Genomic DNA, 24,943 nt, shown 5'->3' with positions numbered 1-24,943 from the left:
TCTACTATGTTTTTTATAGTTGATATGGTAAAGTGCTACTGTTAAAAAAAAGATGAAAAGGTTAAGTAGGTGCACATAGCTAGCTTCATAAAACAGAGTTTTATCCTATATACACCATTACAGGGGAGTAAATCCCATTGAACTCAGTGGCACTTACTTCTGAGTAGACAAGCTTGAGATTTGTGAGTTAATATATTAATCTACTTTATACAAAGTCACATTTTATACAGGGATTAACCCCATGTTCACTGTTCTCAAGATAGGAAGGTTAGAAAAACTAGCACATGTACAGTCTGAAATAAATGTTGCATAATTCAGCAAATACATGGAAGGGAGTGATTAATTCCAAACAGATTTTAAGCATTGACATCACATGCCAAATCCAGCTGATAATATGTCATCTATATTCCATGTGGCATGCACGTTTAACTTTAAAAGACTCTTCCATTTGCATTTTAGCATAGTGTCATGAGTTTCTTTTAGAAGGATACAGGATATTGGTTTGCGGTCACTGGTTATATTGGCAGGAAAAAACGATGTTATGAGAACAGGTGCTGTTCTGATGTTGTTGGTTGCATATGAAAAGGAAAAAGAAGGGTTACATCCAGTGCTGGTTTGAGCCAGCTGTGTAAACACAGGAAAATAACTTGTGACTTGAGACAGTGCTGTGCTCTTTTTGATGTAAGGTTTCCCTTGTCATAGACACTGTTTGTGTTTTTATCAAAACCAAAAGTTTTACTAACTATCACGATGTTCTTTTTTATATATGAAGTGTATATATTACAAACCCCATAATTTCTCAAAAAAGGAAGAGGAAGACCAGAAAATAGGTGGAAAACACAAAATATTGCCATCTTTTGGATTCAATAATTACTGAAGTGGATAAAGGTGGGAAAGGGATAGTTAAGAAAAGGCAAAGGACATGACCTATCAACTCCCATGTCACACTCACAATAGCCGATTCCCAGCAGAGTATATAAATATTGTTTAGTGCTTTTTTTAAAAAGTGAAATTAAACCCATCTGTTAGGTTTTAGAAATTGTCTATGTCACCGGCAATTGGGAAACACTGGCCTGCAAGCGCTCCAGTTGGAGAACAGCCTTTACCAAAGCTGTCATGGACTTTGAAGGCACTCGAACTCGGGACGAAAGGGATAAACAAGCTAAGAGGAAGGCACATTTGGCAAACCCTCACCATGATCAACTACTGCCCAGAAACCTATGTCCCCACTGTGAAACAACGTGTGGATCCAGAATTGGCCTCCAGAGTCACCTATGGACACACCACTAAGACCGTGTTTATGGAAGACAATCTTACTCGGCTATAAGTGATCACCAAAGAAGAAGAATGTCAACTACATGCTATTTTGTACAGAGGTTACAGATGGAAACAAGCCCTAAGACATCCAGTTTTCCTGGATAAACTTCTTTAGATATAGTACAAGGAAATGCCTCTTGTTCATTGAAAAAGTATTTCACCCTTCAACATCAGTGGGCAACTAGAGGCCCTTAGAAAACAAGAAGCAATGAAATACGCAACCTCTTGCAAGGGAAATTATGTATTCTGATGTCTTAGTTTTGGAAGGAAAGTGGAATACAGTGGTACCTCGGGTTACATACGATTCAGGTCACATACGCTTCAGGTTACAGACTCCGCTAACTCAGAAATAGTGCTTCAGGTTAAGAACTTTGCTCCAGGATAAGAACAGAAATCATGCTCCGGTGGCAGGAGGCCCCATTAGCTAAAGTGATGCTTCAGGTTAAGAACAGTTTCAGGTTAAGTACAGATCTCCGGAACGAATTAATTACTTAACCCGAGGTACCACTGTACACCTCATATTTTACTGAGATGATTTAATAACTTCTGGGATTTTGATTAAATCTATGTGTGCTAACAAATAGCAAATTATTTCCCACCAATTATGGGATTTTCTTGACTAGTTACTGAAACATATTCCCCCTCTGGTGTCATTTATTCCTGCTATCTCTCCTGGAGAACTATTGACTGTTTACTTGACAAACCTCAACAAGCCAAAGATAAGCATAAATCCAGAACTATTAATAAGCCTGCAAAAAAGAAATGCACCCAAAAAGAAACTCTTGTTGCTGCACACATAACAGAAATACATTGGCTATAACCAAATTTATGTTAGTAAAAGTTTGCTTATACAATGGGGTTCCCCCTTATCCCCACTTTAGCCCATCAAAAACCTCTACTAAAAGTCAGGAGATCCTCAGGAAAGGCCTTGGATATAGCACAGGGGGATAAGGAAGAAGATGAAATCTCCATGTGATTTTCAGTTATGCTTCCTTCAATGGAGGGCTGGCTAAAGACATTTTAGCACCTGAGGCGAACCCCCAAACAACACCCCCCTCCCCACCAAGGAATAAAGGGTGAGGGAAGCAGGAATAAGGCATGAAGAAAGATCAGCAGTGGGATCCACTGCCCCTGTGGATCCTGCAGCCTGAGGTGGTCACTTCACCTTTCCTCATGGGTGGGTCAGCACTGATTCATTAAGAATAAATGAGGAAAAGTTACTCTAATTTCAAATACATGTTTGTTTGTTTGTTTATCTAAGAAATTTATATACTGCTTTCCAAGAAGACCTCACTATTGTAACAATAAACATCATTTTCAAAAAGGAGACATTGACATGGAGCAAGGACAATTTTGAACTGCAACCAAGGAAAGAAGGGTTAACCCTTCCATCTGTGATATGCCCACAAAAAATGCCACTCCCTATTGAAATTAGGCTTGAAAAATGACTTATTTTGGCTACAGCAGAGGAATTCTTTCAAATCTAATTGCGGTGGGGGGGCATTTGGGAGGTGGATTAATTAGTTTGGGGAGGGAAGAGCTAAGCTGTGACCTATTGAACCCTCACTCCATTTCACATTTAGGTTTGAAAGAAACCTTCTATGTGCTGCAATAGATTATTTGAAGCCTGATTTAAGTAGGAGAGAGAGGATGCTGAAGACATCAAGAAAAGGCTTGGTAGGTGCAAGTGCACCCATAAGTGATACATTGACAACCCCATATTTACTTCTATTTGCTCAGAAGAAACGTTTTATGCAAAAATAACAATTTTAATGTCTGTACAACATACCTTTTTCATCAGATTTATCTCTTAATGCTAGGGTATCATTACTCAAAGAAATGGTCTGAACATTTAGTATATCTGTTCTCATTCCTGGAACCTTCGGAGAGGAAATTAAACGTCCTTCATAAGAATATAAATATAGCCCTCCACCATCTACAAGAAGAAAATGCCTATAAATAAGAAGCAGAGGAGAAAACACTGATTAACTATTTTCACACAATACTATTAACGTAATTGTCTATATACTGTATTATTATTTCTTGCATAATTTAAAAATGCATTGATTCAAGTAAGTATTTTCAAATAATATATCAATGCACAGGAATTTGTAATCAAATGTCTTTCCTTTAAAGTTCTCTAATTTCTCCTCTGCTTAGGACATCTAATATTACATCAATCTGATACTAAAATGACTTGGCACACATTCATGGTAATATTTGCATAATGGTACATACACTTTATTTGGAAAGTGAGGTTTTTTTGGCTAACTGGTTTAAAAGGCAAGTGTTAAAGATAGAAATTCAAAACCTACAAACACTTACTTGGAGGGGAAATTATTATCAAGTCCAAAGCAAGTTTAACCACACAGAGGTACTACTGTACACAGATTTACTCACAGAGTCAAGATTGCTGGGTGTCACATTCATGAGCATATAACAAGGCAAGCAGAGCATATAGCTCTAGATTATTCAAACAAGGTCAAGAGTCAGATCTAGCTGGGAAACTGCTTCCCAAACAGTATCATCGAAGTCAACACATATATTTCTTCCAAATATGATCCCACTAGTAAAGGTAAAGGGACCCCTGACCATTAGGTCCAGTCATGACCAACTCTGGGGTTGTGGCGCTCATCTTGCTTTATTGGCCGAGGGAGCCAGCGTACAGCTTCCGAGTCATGTGGCCAGCATGACTAAGCCGCTTCTGGCGAACCAGAGCAGCGCACGGAAACGCCGTTTACCTTCCCACCAGAGCGGTACCTATTTATCTACTTGCACTTTTGATGTGCTTTCGAACTGCTAGGTTGGCAGGAGCAGGGACCGAGCAACAGGAGCTCACCCCGTTGCGGGGATTCAAACTGTCGACCTTCTGGTCGGCATGTCCTAGGCTCTGTGGTTTAACCCACAGCACCACCTGTGTCCCGATTATTGCTTGTGGTAGTGTTTATAGCCTTGCCCTCCATGAGTCCACAGTGCTACCCGCGTCCCTATGATCCCACCATCTCACCCTATTTAAGTAAACATGGTTTTAAGTCATGCAATCAGAAAGTTACCTTTCTGCCTGTAAAATTAAACTGACAGTTCCTTCTTTAAGGTCAAAGATTAATGGTGTATTCCAGTTTTTAGTCCTAAAGCAAAGAGCAAGACAATATACATTAAGAAACAACAAAAAAAGAGATAGTGTACATACTTTAGTTATATAGTAGGATTTTCACAGATATATCAGCTTGAAAACATTGTGGTAAGATTTCAAAAGAATCAGAGGACACATAAGTATTTATCATTCCGTTTATATAACAAGAACCTATTTCACATTTTTCCAATATCATTTTAAACTAGGGCCAGACTAAGACATTTTGGCAACTGAGGAGAACCACAAAATGGAGCCTCCCTCCCCACCAGGGAATAATGATAATAATAATTTTAATAATAACTTTATTATTTATACCCTGCCCATCTGGCTGGGTTTCGCAGGAGGGGTGAGTGAAGATCTACGCCAGGAGCAAGGGAGATAAAAAGATCTATATTGGGGTTTGCTGCCTGAGGCAGTCGTCTCACCTTGCCCTATGGGTGGGCCAGCTTTGTTTTAAACATTAGTTACAGCTTTTATGCACCAGTAGAATGTACATGGACATCAGCTAAATGCCCACTAGAGCTTTGCCATATTCCCTTGAAACAGAACTTCCAACTGTACCCCTAAACTTTGTTAGAGGTCTTCAAACTTTAAAAAGTAATTTAGAAAGTTGGCATGAGTAGTGATTAAAAGGTTACAGACCAAAATAGTGCACAGTTTGCACTGGGAAACAGGATGCCAATAAGCAGTAACATGTGGCTTCACTGGGAAGGTCCCACTCATGGGAAAATGAACATAGCTAATTCCATTCACAGATATGAGAAGTTTATGTCATTTAGCTTAGGTTTATGGGAGATCTCCATAAAACAATGGATGCTTCCCAAATCAAATCATGTAGCTGTGAAAAATTCAAGGTTTTTAATTGATCAGATGGCTGTGTCTCATTAATTCAGGCTGCTTACGAGAATATGTAACACTGAAGAGATGTTGAAACTACTAAATGCCCATAGTTCAAAGAGGCTTTAATGACTCTGTCTCGAAATTCCAGTAAATCCACTGCGTCATTAAGTACATTACGAACCTAGTGGGAACAGAAGCCAATGGTTAAATAAAATTTAAATAATTTTGAAAGCAAAAGCAAAGAAGTAGCCTTATTCTTAGCTCTAAGGACAGTACAGAATGTCAGGAAATGAAGATGAATAATGAATATTCAAGTATTTATATTCCTCAAATTCAAGCTTTAAAACTCCCATTTTTGTATTTATTTTAAAGAATCTAGGGCCCATAATTTAGAAACTATTGAGCTGAAGATTGTTAATGTATTGAGTGAGACCTAGCAATATGCAGTGTGCTCCTATGTATCTTTATTCAGATCAGTAGTGTAGGGCTGCAGCCTTCTTTGAGGTCAAAGACTGAACACATGACTCCTAATAAATAAGACTCATTTTCCTTGTCCATGGGGTAGTACTAATAGTGCTTTCCCAGATTATTGCAGCAACAGACTTGGGACATAAAGAGAAGGGCACCCTGTGCCTAAGTTGTTCAGGGCTTTGTTCATAACATACTGGTATCATTAGATACTGGTATCTGAGAAGGCCTCACAGAAAGTTGACATTTGGAAAGTGAAAGTTATTAAAAGGGAATAGCTCCTCCCATCCTGAACATGGAAATGCAATGATAATTCACAATTAATGTCACTTAACTATTTATAAGCAGTAAACCAGGGCAGGACCAGTGGAGATCTAGTCAGTTCTGGTTTCCAGAATCTTATAACAAAAGTGAACTAAAGCTTTTATATAAGATTGAGAATGATATGTTAATTGTGCATTTATTCTTATTTCTAAACAACATGGTAGAAGCTGGGCTGGAAACTTTTCTTGAGACAACCCCAAAACAAGAATTTAAATTATGTGCAAGTCATTTGCATACACTGGTAGCGAAGACTCCTTTGTATACCTTTCCCACGAAGCTGTACAAGCTAAATATAACTAAAGCTTCAGGGATTACTAGACAGAGTCATTCATTACGATTCGCTGTCTAGGAATGAATACCAAAAATATGATTTTTACCTGCCAATTTGTCTTCAATATTCCCAGACACTGACTCATAACATCCCACCCAGTGGACAGATGGGTAATATAGAATTTCTGTTGTTGCAAGTTTTCCCAATTATATATTCAGCATCAAAGACAACTTCACTTCAGGCCAAAAGATATTTAGGTGCCTAATTATAGATTTGGGAGCCTAACACTGGGCACCCAGGGCTGAAAAGCTTGGCCTGAACTCTAATACCGAATGTGTAATTGAGAAAACTTGTAACAACAGAAATTGTATATTATCTCCCTGTCCTCTGGGTGGGATGTTATGAGTCAGTGTCTGGTCACCGAGGACAGAACATTTAGCAGGTAAAAAATTAATACATTTGCTTTCAGATACTCAGACTCACATTTTAAATTTAGGACCATGTGTTTTTAAAAGAACCTACATTCATAATTCTTTTAGGCTTCAGTTATAATAAGGTAACCATAAAATAGAAAGTTGCCTGAAAATCTTTAATTGGGTCTAATAAAAGGCTCTTTAAAGTATTCTGTAAGCAATCAGATTTTAGGTATGAAAAGCTTATGGTTTCTCTAGGCTGGACAACTAGTAGTAAAAATAAGTCATAGTAGATGTTTTACCTAGCTGAAAACTATTTTAACCTGGGGCTGAAATATTCTGGGCAAAGTTTCATCAAGAAGCACTATTAGGTTGGGGGGGTAGTGCTTGGCTAATGTACTGATGTTGTGATCAAAGAAAACAGACACATTTAGTGCTATCCCTGCTCTTAGCAGAAAAACCTGCACTATAGTAAAAAAAAGAAAAAACCAACAATGCTGCAGCTGCTATAATGGTAAACCACAGCTGTGTACATGTACAGGTTTTTTTTTCCAAAGCCAGTAAACCAAGGCTACCTGTGCATGGACCATTATGCTATTGCTTCTGCAGCTGTGACTTTGTTGCCAGCTGCAAAATAATTTCTAGCATAAATGTGGGTTTTTTAATTCTGAATTTCCAGCCACTGCAGTAACCAGAGGTATACTCCACAGTCAATTTACTCCAGAGTAGCCTTCCTAACATCAAGATAATTGGGTTGTGAGAATTGACCTCAGTTCGTAAACATATTGGTCAACATGCTATTATCACCAGGAGTATCCTGAAAGCTGCTCAATCCAGCAGACTGATGAACAGATCTCCTGGGGATAGTTAGCTGGCCATAGAGACGGATGTCACTCATTCACTCAGTTCATCTACAACTGAAAAGGATATTCAAAAAGTACCTGTCATTTTCTGCCAACATTTTGTGCTCACCACATTTGTGAGCCACTCACAAAGCTTGAAACATCCAACACATACCTCCATCGTTCTTCTTTTAGTTAGTGTTATTCCAAAGTTTTTCCACACCCAGTGCTGTTCCACAACATGAGCAAAAATCACATGTCCATTTCCACAAGCCCCCGCTATTTGCGTGCCATCAGTAGACCAAGCAATATTAAATATGCTGCCGGTGTTTGGTTTCTCTAAGGCATAGGACCACTGCAAATTTTAAAAAAAAGAAAAGTGCATACTTCCACTTGTAATTACTTCTACAGTACACAACGCATATATTACAACAATGCAGTAATAATGCTCTGTGTATGTGTACGCATACAACATCTTTGTCTATCACTCTTAAATTATTTGTCTTTGGGACAGTGATAGGATTACTTAGTTTTCTGTTCAGCATCCAGGACAGTGAGGACACTAAATAAATGTTAAATGGTTTCTGAAGCAAATGCATGAACCTAATTAGCTAACAGTAAGGCAATGCTATTCCAGCTTTTTATTAGATGAACTGAGTGCAAAATAAAAGGAAAAAAGTTGGTATCTCTGGGATAATTTCACATAAAAGTCTAAATCGCTAAACAACAGTGAACACTTGTTATGTGGAGCAGACGATTTTTGTGAAACAGTTTTAATAGGTATCTGTGGGTGGGGAAGTATAGAGGGGAAGAGCTCTCTTTGTGGTTCCCTTGCAGGTGCCTCCATCTAGAGAATGCTACAAAACAACTAAAACAGCACATATACAGACTCAAAATGGGACAGGTTGATTCAAACTTCATAAATCTTATTTGAACAAAGGGCAAAGAAAGTAGCACTTTATCTACTGTAGATGCTGCTTTGTTGTTGTTGTTGAAAGCTCCTCCTTCCAACATCAAAGGAGCAGCTGTATTAAGTCTTGCAGCAAAGAGATATAACATGATGAGACATTTTAGGGACCAATCGATTTACTGTGGCATGAGCTTCCATGCAACCTACACAATTGCCCCTCAAGTCATATTCTGGCTACATTAGAAGACAAATGCAGAATAGTATGCAAAGTGTTGGACTTGAGTCAGGGAGATTCAGGTTTAAAACCTTGCTCAGCCATTAAGCTTACTAGGGTTTGGGGTGATTACTACCTTTTACTCTAATATATTACGCAGCAGTGTTATGAACAGAAAAGAATGATACAGTAAACTTTTGGTTTGTCCTGTTGCTACTATGCCTTATCAAGGCCCATTGTGTTTGCTAAACAGTTCCATATCATGGTGTACTTTGCAATCAGTTGTGTCCATTATTATTACAACAAGGCCAATCTACCCTAATGTCCAACGGTAGCATCCTCACTGCTTTGTGGTTAACTGGTTCCATTGTTAAACTTTCTTTTAATGTTAACAAGTTTTTCCTAATGTTCAATCCAAATCTACTATCCTGTACCTAAAGACCATTAGATGTAGTCCTGCCTTCCAAGGCAGCAGATATAAAGTATCTGCTTCTTCTACTGTAATATCCCTTCAAGTATTTGAATAATGCTATTATGGCCATCCCGACCCTGCCACGGCTTCTTTTCTCCAGGCTAAATGTACTTCAACCTTTTGTCATAGAACTTGTCTTCTATACTCTTGACCATCTTCACTGACCTCATCTGAACCCATTCCAGTTTGTCTACATCCTTTTGAAAGCACAGCACCCAGAGCTATGACGAAGAGCTCCAACAAAAGTCTGACTAATGCAGAAAGAGCACTTCTCATGACTTGAAACCTATTCATCCACCAAAAGTTAACACTGCAATATACATTATTTAAATAAGCTGTGGTCTGTCAAAAGCAGAGAAGAAGAGAAGAAAAGTTTGGATTTGATATCCTGCTTTATCACTACTCTAGGGAGTCTCAAAGTGGCTAACATTCTCCTTTCCCTTCCTCCCCCACAACAAACACTCTGTGAGGTGAGTGAGGCTGAGAGACTTCAGAGAAGTGTGACTACCCCAAGGTCACCCAGCAGCTGCATGTGGAGGAGCGGGGACGCGAACACAGTTCATCAGATTACAAGTCTACCGCTCTTAACCACTACACCATATTGGCTCTTGTAAATTGCTACAAAAGCACTTGTAAATTGTTATACAGTAGAAATTAAATCAGAAAAATGACACTGTTTTTGAGGATATGCTTTCCTCACAGTGGTTTCTTCAGATGAGAATGACTTTGTGGTTGCTTTCCAGAGCAATGAATTAGTATGGTAAATGATGGAAAAATCTTCAACGATATTATGATGGTGGCATATTTTCTTGCATCTCATTTTGTGTCTATTTCAGGCTTAATAATCAGTTTTTGTAATATGGGCCTGAACAATCAGGGGAAAGCAGGAAGCTCTTAACATTCTTTTCTAATGAAAATGATCTAAGGTATGCAATACAATGCATGAAAATAATAAAGGTAAAGGTAAAGGTACCCCTGCCCGAACGGGCCAGTCTTGACAGACTCTGGGGTTTGTGCGCCCATCTCACATCTATTGGCCGGGGGCCAGCGCTGTCCGGAGACACTTCCGGGTCACGTGGCCAGCGTGACAAAGCTGCATCTGGCGAGCCAGCGCAGCACACGGAACGCCGTTTACCTTCCTGCTGGTAAGCGGTCCCTATTTATCTACTTGCACCCGAAGATGCTTTCGAACTGCTAGGTTGGCAGGCGCTGGGACCGAGCAGCGGGAGCGCACCCCGCCGCGGGGATTCGAACCGCCGACCTTTCGATCGGCAAGCCCTAGGCGCTGAGGCTTTAACCCACAGCGCCACCCGCGTCCCTTATAAGAAAATAATACTGAGGGCCAAATGCTCATTAAAGTGTCCTACCAAAGAATCTGATATAAATACTAAGCAGATGTACTTCCAGGCCATAGTGCAAAAAGTAATAACATTTGAAATAAGTTACAACTTCACAAAATCTATTTCACCTAAAAGATGACAGAGCAATGCAGATACCTTAGTAGTACAAGGTGACCTGAATATTCTCCACGTATGCCTTCATGTATTTGTGATTTTCTCAGTCTGCATATGATGCAGAAGGTGACACACCTGAGGGAGGGGAGTCACGTATGAGTTCCTGATCTAATAATTAAGCAACTGTGAGGCCACAGAACCTTGGCAGGTCTACCTGTGGAAACAATTGTATTTCCAGTAACGTTAACTGTGGCTATAACTATCAATGGCTCCTGTATATCCATGCCTAAAAATGACTTCAATTTATGGTTTTAGTATGGGTGAAGTGGGAACCCTGGATAGCACTAATTGTAATTAATGGTCCAGTATGGACCATCTCAGGAATTAGTGTTGGGTTGGGATCTCCTCCCTAGTCCCTCCCTCCCCTGATGTACTACTTTGGAGCTTTGTTGTTGTTGCTTGTATTAAGCCAGAGTTCCGTTTTACATCTGAACCAGGTTAACTAGTTGTCAAGTCATGAAAATAAGCATTCTCCTGAATGTTTAACCATAGTTTAGAAATTGGGAATGTCGCATCTGCATTCATTGTATACCGTACAATGCATATTATTAACATAAATAAGCTTTTAGGACTTATTGTAGCATAATAAGGCAGCAAGTTCCAAGACCTGTGTTTTGAAGACTATAAGACAGCTCTGCTCAAACTGAAGATTTTGAAGACACCAAGGCAACCTTTCCTATTTAGAAATTTGGTTTTCACTACAAAAGAAAAATAAATTCAAGTTTCTGAAACTCAGAACAGTCAAACCTAAACAGAAGAACAATACAGAGTAAAAGTTTTAAAAGTAAAAATAGCACATATTGAGAGATCTGGATACATGTGTCAAATGGAAAAGTTTAACATGATATTAAGCCTGGCACAAGGTTACTCTTACTTCTCTTGAAGAAAGATTGTTTCATCCTAGACTGTTTAAAAAGCCCCACTTCATTTTCAAGGGAAAGGAAGCCAAAAATCAGATCTTATTACAAGAGTTCTAAATCAGTATATATGAATTCACCAACCTAAGTTTGGTTTTGGGATATGTGCAAAACATTAAAGTGTACACTTGATTTCTCAGGAGCATATAAAAACACCAACGATAAAATTACGACTGTGTTAAAATTAAGTATAAACACACTTCTACAAAAATCTGTGTTTGGGTCTTTGGGTTTCTCTCTAGAGATTCAAAAGTTTTGTGAGAACCAAAAGCAGCAGCATACATATTTCTTGTAATTAGAAGATGCTGTCAGCGCCTCTGTAACTGATGGGAAACAATGCTCTATAATAGGTTATTTAAAAGATATGGGGGGAAATAAATACATTTTAAAATGGGTAACCTGTAGAATATTATTACAGCCAAACGTCAGTGACATTTGAGAAGCTTTGCACATTTTTTTCTGTGTGTTCCACCTTATGGCTGCAAAAAAGGATCCATAAAAAGGTATTCCATAAACACATAAAATGTAGAATATATTTTATTCCCACAAACAAATACAGTGGAAATTGCATCACTAACGAGAGGCTCACTGGATGATGGGAACATGTATGTATACATGGCTAGAAATGTAACCTGTAGTCAAGTGGACAGGCAAGTACCAGACCCAGTATCCTTTGTGTTCCTAGCTGGCTTTGCTCCATACTGGTATTGCTTTTTCCTCCAGTGGTTTTTGCTTAGATTATTTGTTTCCGCCAAATGGCTATAACTTGAACTTCTTTCTTTATCCACTGTTGCCTTTCTTTGCTGCTATCCCCTTTTCAATCCCATGTTTTGAGCTGCTTTCCTTCGTTAGCCCAGCCACAGCTTCCCTTCGCTTGGCCCATCTTTCTCTGTTAGATTGTCTGGTTTGACCACTCACATTTGGTTGTACAAGGTTGTACTTTTACATCAGGGGTGAAGAACTGGATCAGGCTGGTGGGCCAGATCCTTATCTACCCTAACTCTTGCCAGCCAAATTTGACAGGTGAGCATGGCTGCCTATCTGTCAATCACCTGATACCATAAAGACATAATGTGATGCAGTGCTTTGAAGCCCTGACAATCAGCTGACTGTTGTAATTTCAAAGTGCCATGCAGGACTCTTTAAAGCACCAATGATATGCTGATAATTGGGAATTGAAAGCTCTTTGAAACCCTGACAGTCACTCATCTTTAGCCAAATAGATGGGGAAGGTGCAGAAATACCTGGAATGTAGGAAACAACCCAGTCAATGAATTGCTAAGCCACCTATTTGCCCCCTACAAAAGCATATGCAGCAGCTTTTGCTCTCTCCAAGCCATTTGAATACCTCAGACTGGCATCCCAAAGTGGTGGTCCAGTTTGCTTCTTCAGTTGGGCCAGCCCTATTTGTTTGATGTGTAAACTCTCCAAAGTTGCTTGCTCGTGTATATAATTAACAAACCAGAAGCACAGTGCCATAAGCATTACTTGCATGTGCATCTGCACAAAATTAACATTAAATCAACTTTAGTATTTGCTTCTGGGCAGAAACAGCTGTAATACAAAGGTTTTGTATTACCCATGAAACCACGGTTTATAGTCACTGTTGTATACAAAGCTAATAGACTAATAGGGAACTAATGTACAGTGGTACCTCGGGTTAAGAACTTAATTCATTCTGGAGGTCCGTTCTTAACCTGAAACTGTTCTTAACCTGAGGTACCACATTAGCTAATGGGGCCTCCCGCTGCCACCGTGCCGCCACCATGCAATTTCTGTTCTCATCCTGAAGCAAAGTTCTTAACCTGAGGTACTATTTCTGAGTTAGCATAGTCTGTAACCTGAAGCGTCTGTAACCCGAGGTACCACTGTACTACAACGGTGATTAAGAACTGAAACCACTGCTACCTTTTAAAATAATTTCAGTCCTCCTCTCATTCTTAATCTTGGAATTTAGTCAATGATTTGGCTCTTTACTAATCTAAGATATGGATTAAATGAATAACCTACTTTCAAATATTTGGATCATTATCTCATCTAGTGAATTGTATCATATCAAAATGTGCTGTTCTGGAAAAGAATTGCTGCCAAAAACCTATTTTTAAATTCTGGTTACAGTGCACTGTCAAATTTTAGTAGAATTCTACTCAATCATTTCCAGTATATTCCAAGGAAATCAATGGGAGGCCACAAGGGAAACCATGACATTCCAGTGTAATTTATTTAAAGAACTGAATTTGGTAAAAAAAATTTTTTTTTAATAAAATTTTTTATTGCGTTTCTTTCCATAGGTTAACAGATTAATTTACATAGCAACATACAAGAAACATTTTTTTTTTTATATATGAAGAAAAGTAGAAAAAAGAAGACAAAAGTTAAATATCATCAAATTCACTTTCTTTTGGACCTCCTCACATCCTCTCAACATTGCTTTCATTATTCTAACCAGTTCAGCAATTTATTATCTTGTTTCACATCTTATAATACTTTTGAATTTATTATGTTACCAATTTCGAAAATTTATAATTTGTTTTCAAGATTTTTAATAAACATAATATTTTGTTTCTAATTTGTCTCGTTATTTCATCATTACTTACTTTACCATTTACTTAGATAAATTGCAGAAGCGTGACGTTTCTTAATCGTGCACAGTCTTAACATTCAAACAACTTATAGTATTTTTGCAAATAGTCCTTAAATTTTTTCCAGTCTTCCTCCATTGTTTCTTCGCTCAGATCTCGGATTCTGCCAGTCATTTCTGCCAACTCCATGTAGTCCATCAGCTGCGTCTGCCAGTCCTCCAGTGTGGGTAAATCTGGTGTCTTCCAGAACTTTGCAATAAGGATCCTTGCTGCTGTGGTTGCATACATAAACAAGGTTCTATCCTTCTTTGGCACCTTCCGGTCCACCATGCCCAGTAGAAAGGCCTCTGGTTTCTTAGAAAAGGTATATTTAAATACCTTTTTCAACTCATTATGTATCATTTCCCAAAAGGCCTTTACTTTCGGGCAGGTCCACCAGAGGTGAAAGAATGTCCCTTCTGCCTCTTTGCATTTCCAACACTTATTATCAGAAAGATGATATACTTTAGCCAACTTGACTGGGGTCATGTACCACCGGTATACCATTTTCATAATGTTCTCTTTCAAGGCACTACATGCCGTGAATTTCATACCGGTGTTCCATAACCTTTCCCAGTCCTCAGACATAATGTTGTGTCCTACATCCTGTGCCCATTTTATCATAGCAGATTTGACTGTCTCATCCTGTGTATTCCATTTAAGCAGCAAGTCATACATCCTCGAAAGTACCTTAGTCTTTGGTTCTAGTAACTCCGTCTCCAGTTTCGATTTCTCCAACTGAAAACCCACTTTTTTATCCATTTTAAATACCTCTTGAATTTGAGCATAATGTAACCAATCTCGCACCTTACTTTTTAGTTTGTCCTGGCTTTGGAGCTTCCAATTATCTCCAACTCTTTCAATCAATTCCCAATATTTTGGCCAGTAGGCCTCCATATTGGGCCTTTTTTTAGAAACCTTGGCTTCCACTGGTGATAACCACCTCGGGGTCTTACTTTCTAATAAGTCCTTGTACTTCATCCAGACGGCAAAAATTGATTTTCTGACAATATGGTTTTTAAACAGTTTGTGAACCTTCGCCTTGTCATACCACAGGTATGCATGCCAACCATACACATTATCAAACCCTTCCAGATCTAGGACATCGGTGTTTTCCAACAGAAACCAATCCTTCAACCAGCAGAAGGCTGCAGCTTCGTAGTACAACCTTAAGTCCGGCAGGGCAAACCCCCCTCTTTCTTTTGAGTCAGTTAATATTTTAAATTTTATTCGGGGCTTTTTGCCCTGCCAGACAAACTTAGAGATATCCTTCTGCCATTTTCCAAAACATTCCATTCTGTCCACGACCTGAAGGGTTTGAAACAAGAATAACATTTTTGGCAAAACACACATCTTTATAGCTGCAATTCGGCCTGACAAGGTAAGTTTCAATCTTGACCAAATATCCAAGTCTTTTTTAATTTCCAACCAACATTTTTCATAATTATCTTTGAAAAGGTTTAAATTTTTAGTGGACAAGGATACCCCCAGGTATTTCACTTTTTTAACCACACTTAGCTCTGTCTCTTTCTGGTACCCCTCTATCTCTGTAGGTGTCAGATTTTTGACCAAAACCTTTGTTTTTTGTTTGTTTAGCTTAAATCCCGCCACCCGACCAAACTCCAAGATAAGTTCCAGAACTCTTTTTGTACTAGATTCTGGCTCCTGTACTGTCAAGACTAAGTCATCTGCGAAAGCTTTCAGTTTGTATTGTTTCGCTCCGACCACTATACCCTGCACCAACTGGTCCTCCCTGATCATATTCAGCAATACCTCCAGAACAGAAATAAATAACAGAGGGGATAGAGGGCACCCCTGTCGTGTCCCTTTTTCAATTTGGAGTTCCTCCGATACCACATTGTTCACTATCAGCTTGGCTTTTTGCTCTGAATAAATTGCTTCTAGTCCATTTTCAAACCCCCGTCCCACTCCCATCCCTTTCAAGTTTTTCTTCATAAACATCCAAGAAATGTTGTCAAATGCTTTCTCCGCATCAATGAAGATTAAGGCTGCCCTTGTGTTTCTAATTCGCAACAGCTCCAATATATCAATAATGTTCCTAGTGTTGTCAGACATGTGTCTACCAGGGAGAAAGCCTGCTTGGTCCTTATGGATTACTTCATTTAACACATTTTTAAGTCTATTCGCTAAAATGTCTGCAAATATTTTGTAATCCACATTCAGGAGTGAGATGGGACGGTAATTCTTAAGCTGAGTCTTTTCCCTTTCTGATTTGGGTATCAATGTGATAAATGCTTCTTTCCACGTTTCCGGTGCCCTCCTCCCCTCCATAATCTGGTTACAGACCTCCAACAACGGTTGTATCAAGAAGTCCCTCAAAGTCTTATAATATTTGGAGGTGAGTCCATCCGGGCCTGGAGATTTGCCAAGTTGCATATTTTGAATGGCACCTTCAATTTCCTGTTGAGTTATTTTGCTGTTGAGAATTGATCTTTTGTCTTGACTTATTTTAGATAGTCCATTTGTCCTCAAAAATTGGTCTATTTCCGATTCTTTCTGAGGCCCCTGTGCATAAAGCTCTTTGAAGTATCTGTGGAAGCACTTTCTTATTTCTTCTGGTTTCTGAACTATTTTTCCTTGGATCTCCAAATTTGTAACCGTGTTTAACTTTTGTCTTTTTTTCAACTGCCAAGCTAGCAACTTTCCACATTTGTTTGCTGATTCAAACGATCTCTGCTTCATTTGTTTAATTTTCCATTCAATCTCTTGATTGATCAATTTCGAATATTGTGCTTGATGGAATTTGATCTCTCTTAGCACCTCTTTTGACTTTGGTTTGGTTCTCAGCTTTTTCTCTCCTTCACTTATTTTCTCTAGAATTTTTTCCTTTTTTCCATTCCAAAATTTTCTCTTTATTGTATTCTGTTGTATCAGAAACCCTCTCATTACAGCTTTACTTGCGTCCCAGATTATTCTTTTCTCCACCGTAGTGTTCAAATTTATTTCAAAATAGTCCTTTAGGGTTTTTTGGGCCTTCTTAACAATCTCTTGATCTCTCAACAAGGTGTCATTCATTCTCCATCTGAAGGATCCGGTTGGGATAAGTCTCAATTCCATTTTCAAGGCGTTATGGTCGGAGCAGGTTTTTGGGCAGATTTCCACTTTTCTTGTTTTCGGTGCCATCCCTCTAGATATCCAAATTTGGTCGATTCGTGTCCATGACAGGTGGGCCTCAGAAAAGAAGGTTCCTTCTTTACCCAAGGGGTTCCTTGTCCTCCAAATGTCAATCAAGTCCATATTGTCTGTCATTTCAAAAAAGGTTTTAGGAAGTCTGCCGTCTGTTGTTAAGTTTTGATTTTGGGATTTGTCCATATTTGTTGACACCACCCCATTCATATCTCCCATCACAATAATGTTAGAATAATCCAGATAGTCCATCATTGTCTCATGCAGCTTCTTATAGAATTCTGATTTTCCATCATTTGGCGCATAAATTCCTAATATCAAAATCTTCTCTCCTTGTGTTTGAATTTCAATTGCGAGAATTCTTCCATGATCATCTTTAAATAGAAATTTTGGTGACAGGTTCTCCTTTGCATAAATTACAACGCCTCTTTTTTTAACTTTGTCAGATGAGATAAATTCTTGGCCAAGTCTTTTATTGATTAATACTTTCCTGTGGAGCCTAGTCACATGTGTTTCTTGGAGGCATATTACATCCAATTGTTCTTTTTTTAGGATATGAAATATCCTCCTTCTTTTTTCCGGAGAATTCCCGCCATTTATATTCCAACTAAGTAGCTGCAGAGACATCCTGTTCTAATTAAAATGTTCTTAGGGTGAGGTGCCTTCCTTTTGCTCAGATCCCGAGGGTGCAGGCGTTGGCCCGCCTCCAGGCAGTATTGGTGTTGGTAGGGTTGGAAGCCAATCTGTTCCTTTTTGGAGATCTTCTCCGTGGTCGTGAAGGAACTTTTGGTTATCTTCAGGTGTTCTAATTTTGACCTTCCTTTCTTTGTAGGTGAAGGATAATCCTTGTGGAAACTCCCACCTATAGGGAATTGCGTTGTGTCTCAGCAATTTTGCTAGTTCTGTATAGGTGGCTCTGAGGTCCAACAACTGTCTCGGAATATCTCTGTAAATTTCCACCCTTTTATCTTGAATTTCAATTGCTTTTTTAAAGTGAAGACCTAGGATCTTATCTCTCTCTTCCTTTGATCTTAAAATTATCAAGCAGTCCCTGGATCTGTCTTTCCTTACCAATCTTCCCAGTCTATATGCCGAGACAATCCTGAAATCTGTATCCTCCTTTAAACCCCAGAACTTCGTGAATTCCTGCGTCAAGTATCCAATCAGGTCACCTTGCTCGAGTTCCGGGATGCCTCTCAATTTGATGTTGCTCTCGCGATTTTTCAGTTCCACCATTGACAGATAAGTTTGTTGTTCACCCACCTGTTTGTGCAGGGGCTTGACTTCTCCTTTAATTTCTTCAACTTCTTTTTGTAAAGCTCCCACTTTCTGAATTGCTTCTCCAGCTAATTCCCGGTTTTCCGCTGTTGCTCCTTGCAAATTCTCTATAGCTTGCGTGTGCTGGGAAACTTGTTCAGTCAATTTTTGAATCGAAGAGGTCGCTTTATCTATTTTCAAAGACTGGTCGTCCACTTTCTGGTTTAAACTTGATAGTTGCTCCAATATTTGTTTTAATAATGTATCTGACCCACCTGCTGCCATATCTTCTTCAGTGGACTTCTCGGTTATTTCCCCTTCCCTCTGAGACACCAGTACAGCTGGAACCGACGATCGGCGTCCTTGGGTCAGTGTTGTTTGTACAAATTGTGTTGGTTTTCTTTCTTTTTCTTTTTCCTTAGCCTCTTTAGATTCCTTAACTTTGGATGCTCTTGTTCTCCCTGCACCACTCATTACACATCTGTCAGTGTTCAAGGTCAGATTGTCTGTTGTTCCATGGGAGAGACAAATTCAGAAGTAAACAACCAGTGAAGTGGAATTCAAAACAAAAGTCAGTTCCCAGGATTTTATAATCCGAAAGCCCTGTAGGGGGAGTGCCACCAGGCTTCAAAGACAAAGAAGGAAGTAATCCGCCATTAAAGTTCCAATTTATTTCAAGACAGTAAATCCAATAGTCCAACAGTCCCTTCAGAAACTCAAAGTTTCCCAAAGCACCTTTTATAGTTCAACAAAGTTTCACAAGAGGTGCTTGCAACAGTATCCCATCCAATCTTTTCTGCTCAAATGTAACAGTTACGTTCCAGCAAAGTTTTTACAACTGTTTCCGCAGTTTGACACAGTCTCCCTCTCTGGCAGCCCGACGATCTGGCTCCTTAAAAATACAGCCCAAAGAAGAAAAAAGACAGGAGGAAAGTCCCCATTTACTACTTCTTTTAGTCAATGTCCATTTCCACCTTCAGTTTAAAAAAAACAAGCAGATCTAATAGCACGAAGAAGTTAAAGCTTCCCACAGTCCCGTTTCAAGCGCTTTCCGCTTTTTAAAGCTTTGCTTTGATCTTGTCAGCAATGTCGGAAGACGGACTTCCCTTTTCTCGTCTCCCGCTTTCAGCCGAATTTACGAAATTCTTTGCCAAATTTTAAACCCCTTTACTCACGGGTATGTTACTTGCAGTTTGGTGTTGATTTTAGGAAGAAGGATCAGCGCTCATCTGCAACAGCCGCGCGGCTTCACTTCCGCGGAAAGAGCGATGAACTCACAGCACCGCTACCCCTCCTTCACTCCGGGTCTCCTTACGGGGTCCCTTCTGTGTTTTCAGAGCAGCTTCTGGTGCCCGCCGAGTCCCACGGCCACGGGCTCACTCTACCCGTGGTTTATCTTGATGGGTCGTCGCTATGCCGCAGCGAACGACCCTTTTCCGCGGAGCCCCTCTTCAGAGAACGAAGAGGACCGCCATTGCAGTTTCGCGCCGCCCCCGGAAGTCTATCTGAATTTGGTAAAATTAAATACATTCAAATATATAGGTCATACTAGGGAAAACTGGGATGCAATCCCTGAACAGCATTAAAGGAAACAAATTTGCTAGGTCTACAGTTATGGAATGGAAATATAATCTTCAATGCAGTAATGCATTTATTCCATGCATAGTAGCTACTTTTGAAAGAGTAGCCTATCAATTACATATTTTTTTTTACAGAATCAAAAACAACAGTTTTAATTATGAGATAAAATAATTCATGGTGCTTTTTTCATTTCGAATTGATACTGATCATGGAGTTTAATCTCAATAGAAAACTTTAAAAATATATCTACAAATATTTGCTGACAAACACATATTACAAATACAGAATACAAATACATATTTGCAGATGCAGCCTTCGGGAGGAAGGTACTGCAAAGAGTAGTACAGACTTCCCTCCTGGATACCTCAATTGGTTAGAGCATGGTGCTAGTGGCACCAAAGTTGCAGGTTCAATCCCTGTATGGGACAGCTGCAGATTCCTGCACTGCAGGGGGTTGGACTAGATGATCCTCAGGGTCTCTTCCAGATCTATGATTCTATATTATAAAGGAAATCTTAAGACTGCTTTTTTTTCTGAGAACAAAGTATCATGCAGGTATGAAGAACAAATACGTATCATACGTATTTTATATTCTAGTCCAATGCCACAGTACAACAATCTTAAGAAGTAGTCCTTTTAACTGCTTTGTTATGATGAGAGAAGTGGCAGTAAAAGTAAGTAACCAAATGTGACTGAAAATAAAATGGCTTTCATGCACTTTACAGAGTTTAACTGTTACGTACTGAAGTTCTCACCCTGGGCCAGCAGGGGGATACTGTAGATAGTTTTCACTCAGGTCCACGTCAGTCATTTTAGGCGGGAAACCCTGGGTTGTTGTTGCTACAATGTTGACAGCCGGCTGCCTATAAAAGCAGGCCGGCTGAGCTGTTTGCTGTTCAGTTCTGTCCAGCTTACAAATAAAGAGCTGCTCTGGAGAAATCGCTGTGTCATCTGCTATGTTCGTCCACAACTTAACACTAAAAACCCTTCACCATGCAGTTTAAATCATCTAGAAAATATCTCAACACATTCTGAAGTGAAGAAACAAAATGCCATTGTAGTCTTTGTCTACTGGTTCTCTTTAATATCATTACTACCTACCTTCATTTACAGGAGGGCAAAGAAAACAGTAAGGAGATTATAGAAACTTGAAAATAATGCTTTTTACACAATTCTTGTTTCAGATTTATATAATGTTGTCAAGTTTTATAAAAACCCATTCCCATCAATCTGTTCTGAAATGTGACCAGGAAACAACACAGAGTGTAAACTCTTCCTCTAGATCCCTGAGGCCAGGGCAAGATACAGGTTTAAATTCCATCCCATTATTGTGCCAAAGTTTCATTACCTTCACAGTCAAGGAAATGGTGGTACAGTCTCTACTACCAAAAATCCCTCTGAAGGTAAAAATATTTTCTGACCACCGCTCCACCTCAACCACATCTTCAAGAAAGGGCACAGCTACTATAATGACTACTGATTTTAGAAAGCTGTGCTCATGCATTAGAATGATGAGACATATGGGTGATGTCCTACTGCATAGAGATCAATAATATAATTAAAAGTTAGTATGCAGAGGCATTCACAATATAACAAGATATTCAGTAGGAAAATATGTTGCCCGCAAGTCTAAAAAATACAGGTGGTGTTCCAAGACTTAGACTAAACTAAACAACTGTAGTAGAGTTTTATTTTTGTACAGTAGTGCACAGGTTAAAAAAAATCCCTTAAAATCTGCAAAAGAATTCAGAACTATAATAAAAATGGCACTAACAATTGTCTAATGGGGCTCAATTAACCTCTGGTAAAGAAAGCAGAAAAGTAACATTCCTTTATATGAAGGCCCAGATTGACTAAATGATTCTAACAACAAAAATCATGTATATGTGTGTGTGCACTCGTACTGACTGTGGCTTATAATGTTCTTTATGCTTTATATAAATGTTTCTTTCATTCTCTGGGGCACTGAGAAAGGGGTCCTCTCTTGTGATTCATTTTCTGTAACTGCGGGGGTGGGGGAATATTAGAAGGCCTCAGTCCTTCCTGATTTCTATTTCTGTGTAAGAGTAATGCAACATGACCAACAGTGTCAAAGCAGGCATACAAACCCACAGGAAGTCACCCACAAGGTATGTATGAATAGTCACAGGCGTCAGGCACTGGTCGTTTCTTCAGACACTTAGCATTTTAAAAATCAGGGACAAAGAAAATGCAACTGTTTTTTGTATTATATGTAGAAGTGTGTTCGGCTTTGAACATAATCTATGCCTGGCACAAATGTTAAGAGCACCTACCAAAGTTAATTCTAATACTGGGTGTTGTTGCTTTTCATGAAATTGCATGACATTTTAACCGAAGTCTGTTTCTAAGCAATACTACTGTAAAAGTGGCACACGCGCGCACACACACACATATAAAGGAACAGATGAAAAGCAAAAAAGAGATGGAAGCAAAAGAGTATTTGTTAGCGTATTTAATTAAATTATGCTTTGTAACTAGTTGCATATGCTGTAGAAGGGTTAATGATATGTATATCTCCTGATGGCTCTCGAGGGAGCAATTCGCTGATTCAGCTCCATTACATCAGACACAATAAAAATGTCTGTGTTGACCAGAAAGCCAGGTCTGGTTCTCTTCAAACACTATCACACTGGTTATGTGACTCATTCTCTCTTCTCTCTCAGCACCAGCATGGCTAATTCTTTAGGAGCTATTTATATTTAAGTCAAGGGAAAAAATTGCATGAAGCAGCAAAAACGAAGGAGGCAAGCCTCATAAATTATTCCTGCCAGCTGTAAAGGAATAGATAGTATCTGGCTTTAGCTACTGTTAATCCCCTCCCCATTCCTCTGTAGGAAGAAAGTCCCATTTTAAAGTATTTTTCTGTAAACAGACTTAACTTCAATATTTTATGTTGTGTGTTCTGTAATAGATGAACTTACAAATGATAAAGTCTCTGTAAAGTTTGTGTTTCTTCTCTCATTCTTCTTATGCTTCGAAACAAATACACCACCTATATATTTTTTGTTTATAAATCAAAAATAATTCATACCGATGCCAGACTCATAAACAATACCATGGATTTGAATTCTCACTTTGCCTATAATTGTTGAAAGAGTGGAGTAGGGGATTTTTTCCATTAATAGCTTGAATGTATGACACAGTGGCTGAAAAATGTTTGGGAGTAACTAACATCAGGGTTTGCAACAAGTGATGCTTTTACTTAGTCTGCAGTCTCCTCCTCAGAGTCTATCTGAAGGCTATGACTAAATGCAGAACTTGGGGTTTCACCATTAAGGTAGCAAAATGGGAGCGGAGTGGAGGAAAGCTGAATATGCAGCCTAATTGATTAATGAACAGCTCTGGGAACCTGAAAGCTTGCTTATTGTTTTGAACTATTTTGGTGGATCTGTATGAAGGCAATGACCAACAATGGATTTTGAAATCCTTCAAGTGGACCAGATTCAGCTTCCTTTCAATCCAGAATCAACACCCGACATTATGAAACATTTGCCAGCACCCATAAACTCCAACAGGGTCCACCAGTGCTGCTATTTCCAAATGCCCTCCTCCAAGCACCCTCTACCACATGCCCATGCTCCAACTGGTAGCACAGCTGCAACGACCAGCCTCTGCCCCTTCCAAGCTAATCCAGTTGTTGTTATTCATCAGTCTCAAAAGACTACAAAAGAGTGTGCCACTGAGGTCAAACTGTTGGAGTTACAGCGCCTGTTGTGGCTGTAGAGACCAATATGGGATTGTTGCAGCTGGGGCAGATGAAGGCAACTGGTTTCGCTGTTACAGATGCACCATGGTGTTTCTTCTCTCTGCGCTCCCTCCCAGTGGTCATTCCTCCTCTGGTCACTGTTGTGAATACACAACCTGACTGTCTCCAAGCACTGAGGTCGTCTGCAAGGGGCTCCCGCACAGCAGGAGTCTTCATGCCACGTTTGCAGACATCTTTGTAATGCAGAGTTGGTTTGCCAACAGGTCTGATGCCTGAAGCCAGCTCCCTGTAGAGCACATCCTTGCGGATCCTGCCATCTTCCATTCTGTGGACATGACTAAGCCAACGTAGATGTCGCTGAGACAAAAGTTCCAACATATTGGGAATGTGGGTATGATAGAGTACTTTTTTTAAAAAAAAACTCTGCCCTGCCACGTGATGCCCAAAATCTTCCGGACACAGCACATATGGATTTAGATGTCATTCCTGGCAGGTATAACATTATCCCATACCCTTTTGGAGAGAGTTATTGCTATAGCTGCCTTACCTACACCAGCTCAGTGTCAATGGAAAGTATGCTGGTTATGGTGGAGCCCAGGTAGACAGAATAGTCCACCACCTCAAGCATGTGGCCACCAATGCTGATGCGTGGAGTGAATTCTAAGAAGTGTAACTGAATTCAGCAGGCCACAACTTGAGTTGCAAATAATTTACAATTTAAAAATTTAGTAATTTGAAATCCTATTAAGCTCTACTAGAAGTAAATGCTGCTATTTTCAATATGGCTCACTCCCAAGTAAATATGAATATGCAGTCTGAAATTAGTAAGCCTACGAATGCGAACAATGCATATAGAGAAGTTATTCAGATTATGGCTTTGTTATGACAGATTTTGGGGAAAAGTTTCAGACTCATTTGCCATGTTCTCACATACCACTAAACCACTATTTAGCACTACCTGCATGAGCTGGAATG

General features: G+C 39.4%; 2 protein-coding genes across 4 annotated transcripts in view; one reads left to right on the top strand and one right to left on the bottom strand.

Moving 5' to 3' along the window:
* LOC308585105 (putative membrane protein C3orf80 homolog) overlaps positions 1–24,618 on the top strand; it is a 52,829-nt gene extending 28,211 nt beyond the window's left edge. For both annotated transcript variants that reach the window (XM_081190683.1, XM_081190682.1), the window contains one exon: positions 24,232–24,618. In XM_081190683.1, the coding sequence (XP_081046809.1) occupies positions 24,232–24,237 (6 nt within the window). In that variant the 3' untranslated portion in view covers positions 24,238–24,618. The remainder of the gene's footprint in view (positions 1–24,231) is intronic.
* The window catches only part of IFT80 (intraflagellar transport 80), a 72,828-nt gene that overhangs the window by 12,702 nt on the left and 35,183 nt on the right, over positions 1–24,943 (bottom strand). For both annotated transcript variants that reach the window (XM_081190174.1, XM_081190175.1), the window contains exons 9-12: positions 7,784–7,963; positions 5,353–5,471; positions 4,371–4,445; positions 3,107–3,270 (exon numbers count right to left, since the gene is read on the bottom strand). In XM_081190174.1, coding sequence (XP_081046300.1) covers positions 3,107–3,270; positions 4,371–4,445; positions 5,353–5,471; positions 7,784–7,963 — 538 coding nt within the window. The remainder of the gene's footprint in view (positions 1–3,106; positions 3,271–4,370; positions 4,446–5,352; positions 5,472–7,783; positions 7,964–24,943) is intronic.

Source organism: Podarcis bocagei, assembly GCF_964188305.1.
Source record: "Podarcis bocagei genome assembly, chromosome: 4".
NCBI lineage: Eukaryota > Metazoa > Chordata > Lepidosauria > Squamata > Lacertidae > Podarcis > Podarcis bocagei.
This window is presented reverse-complemented; position numbering and strand designations above follow the sequence as displayed.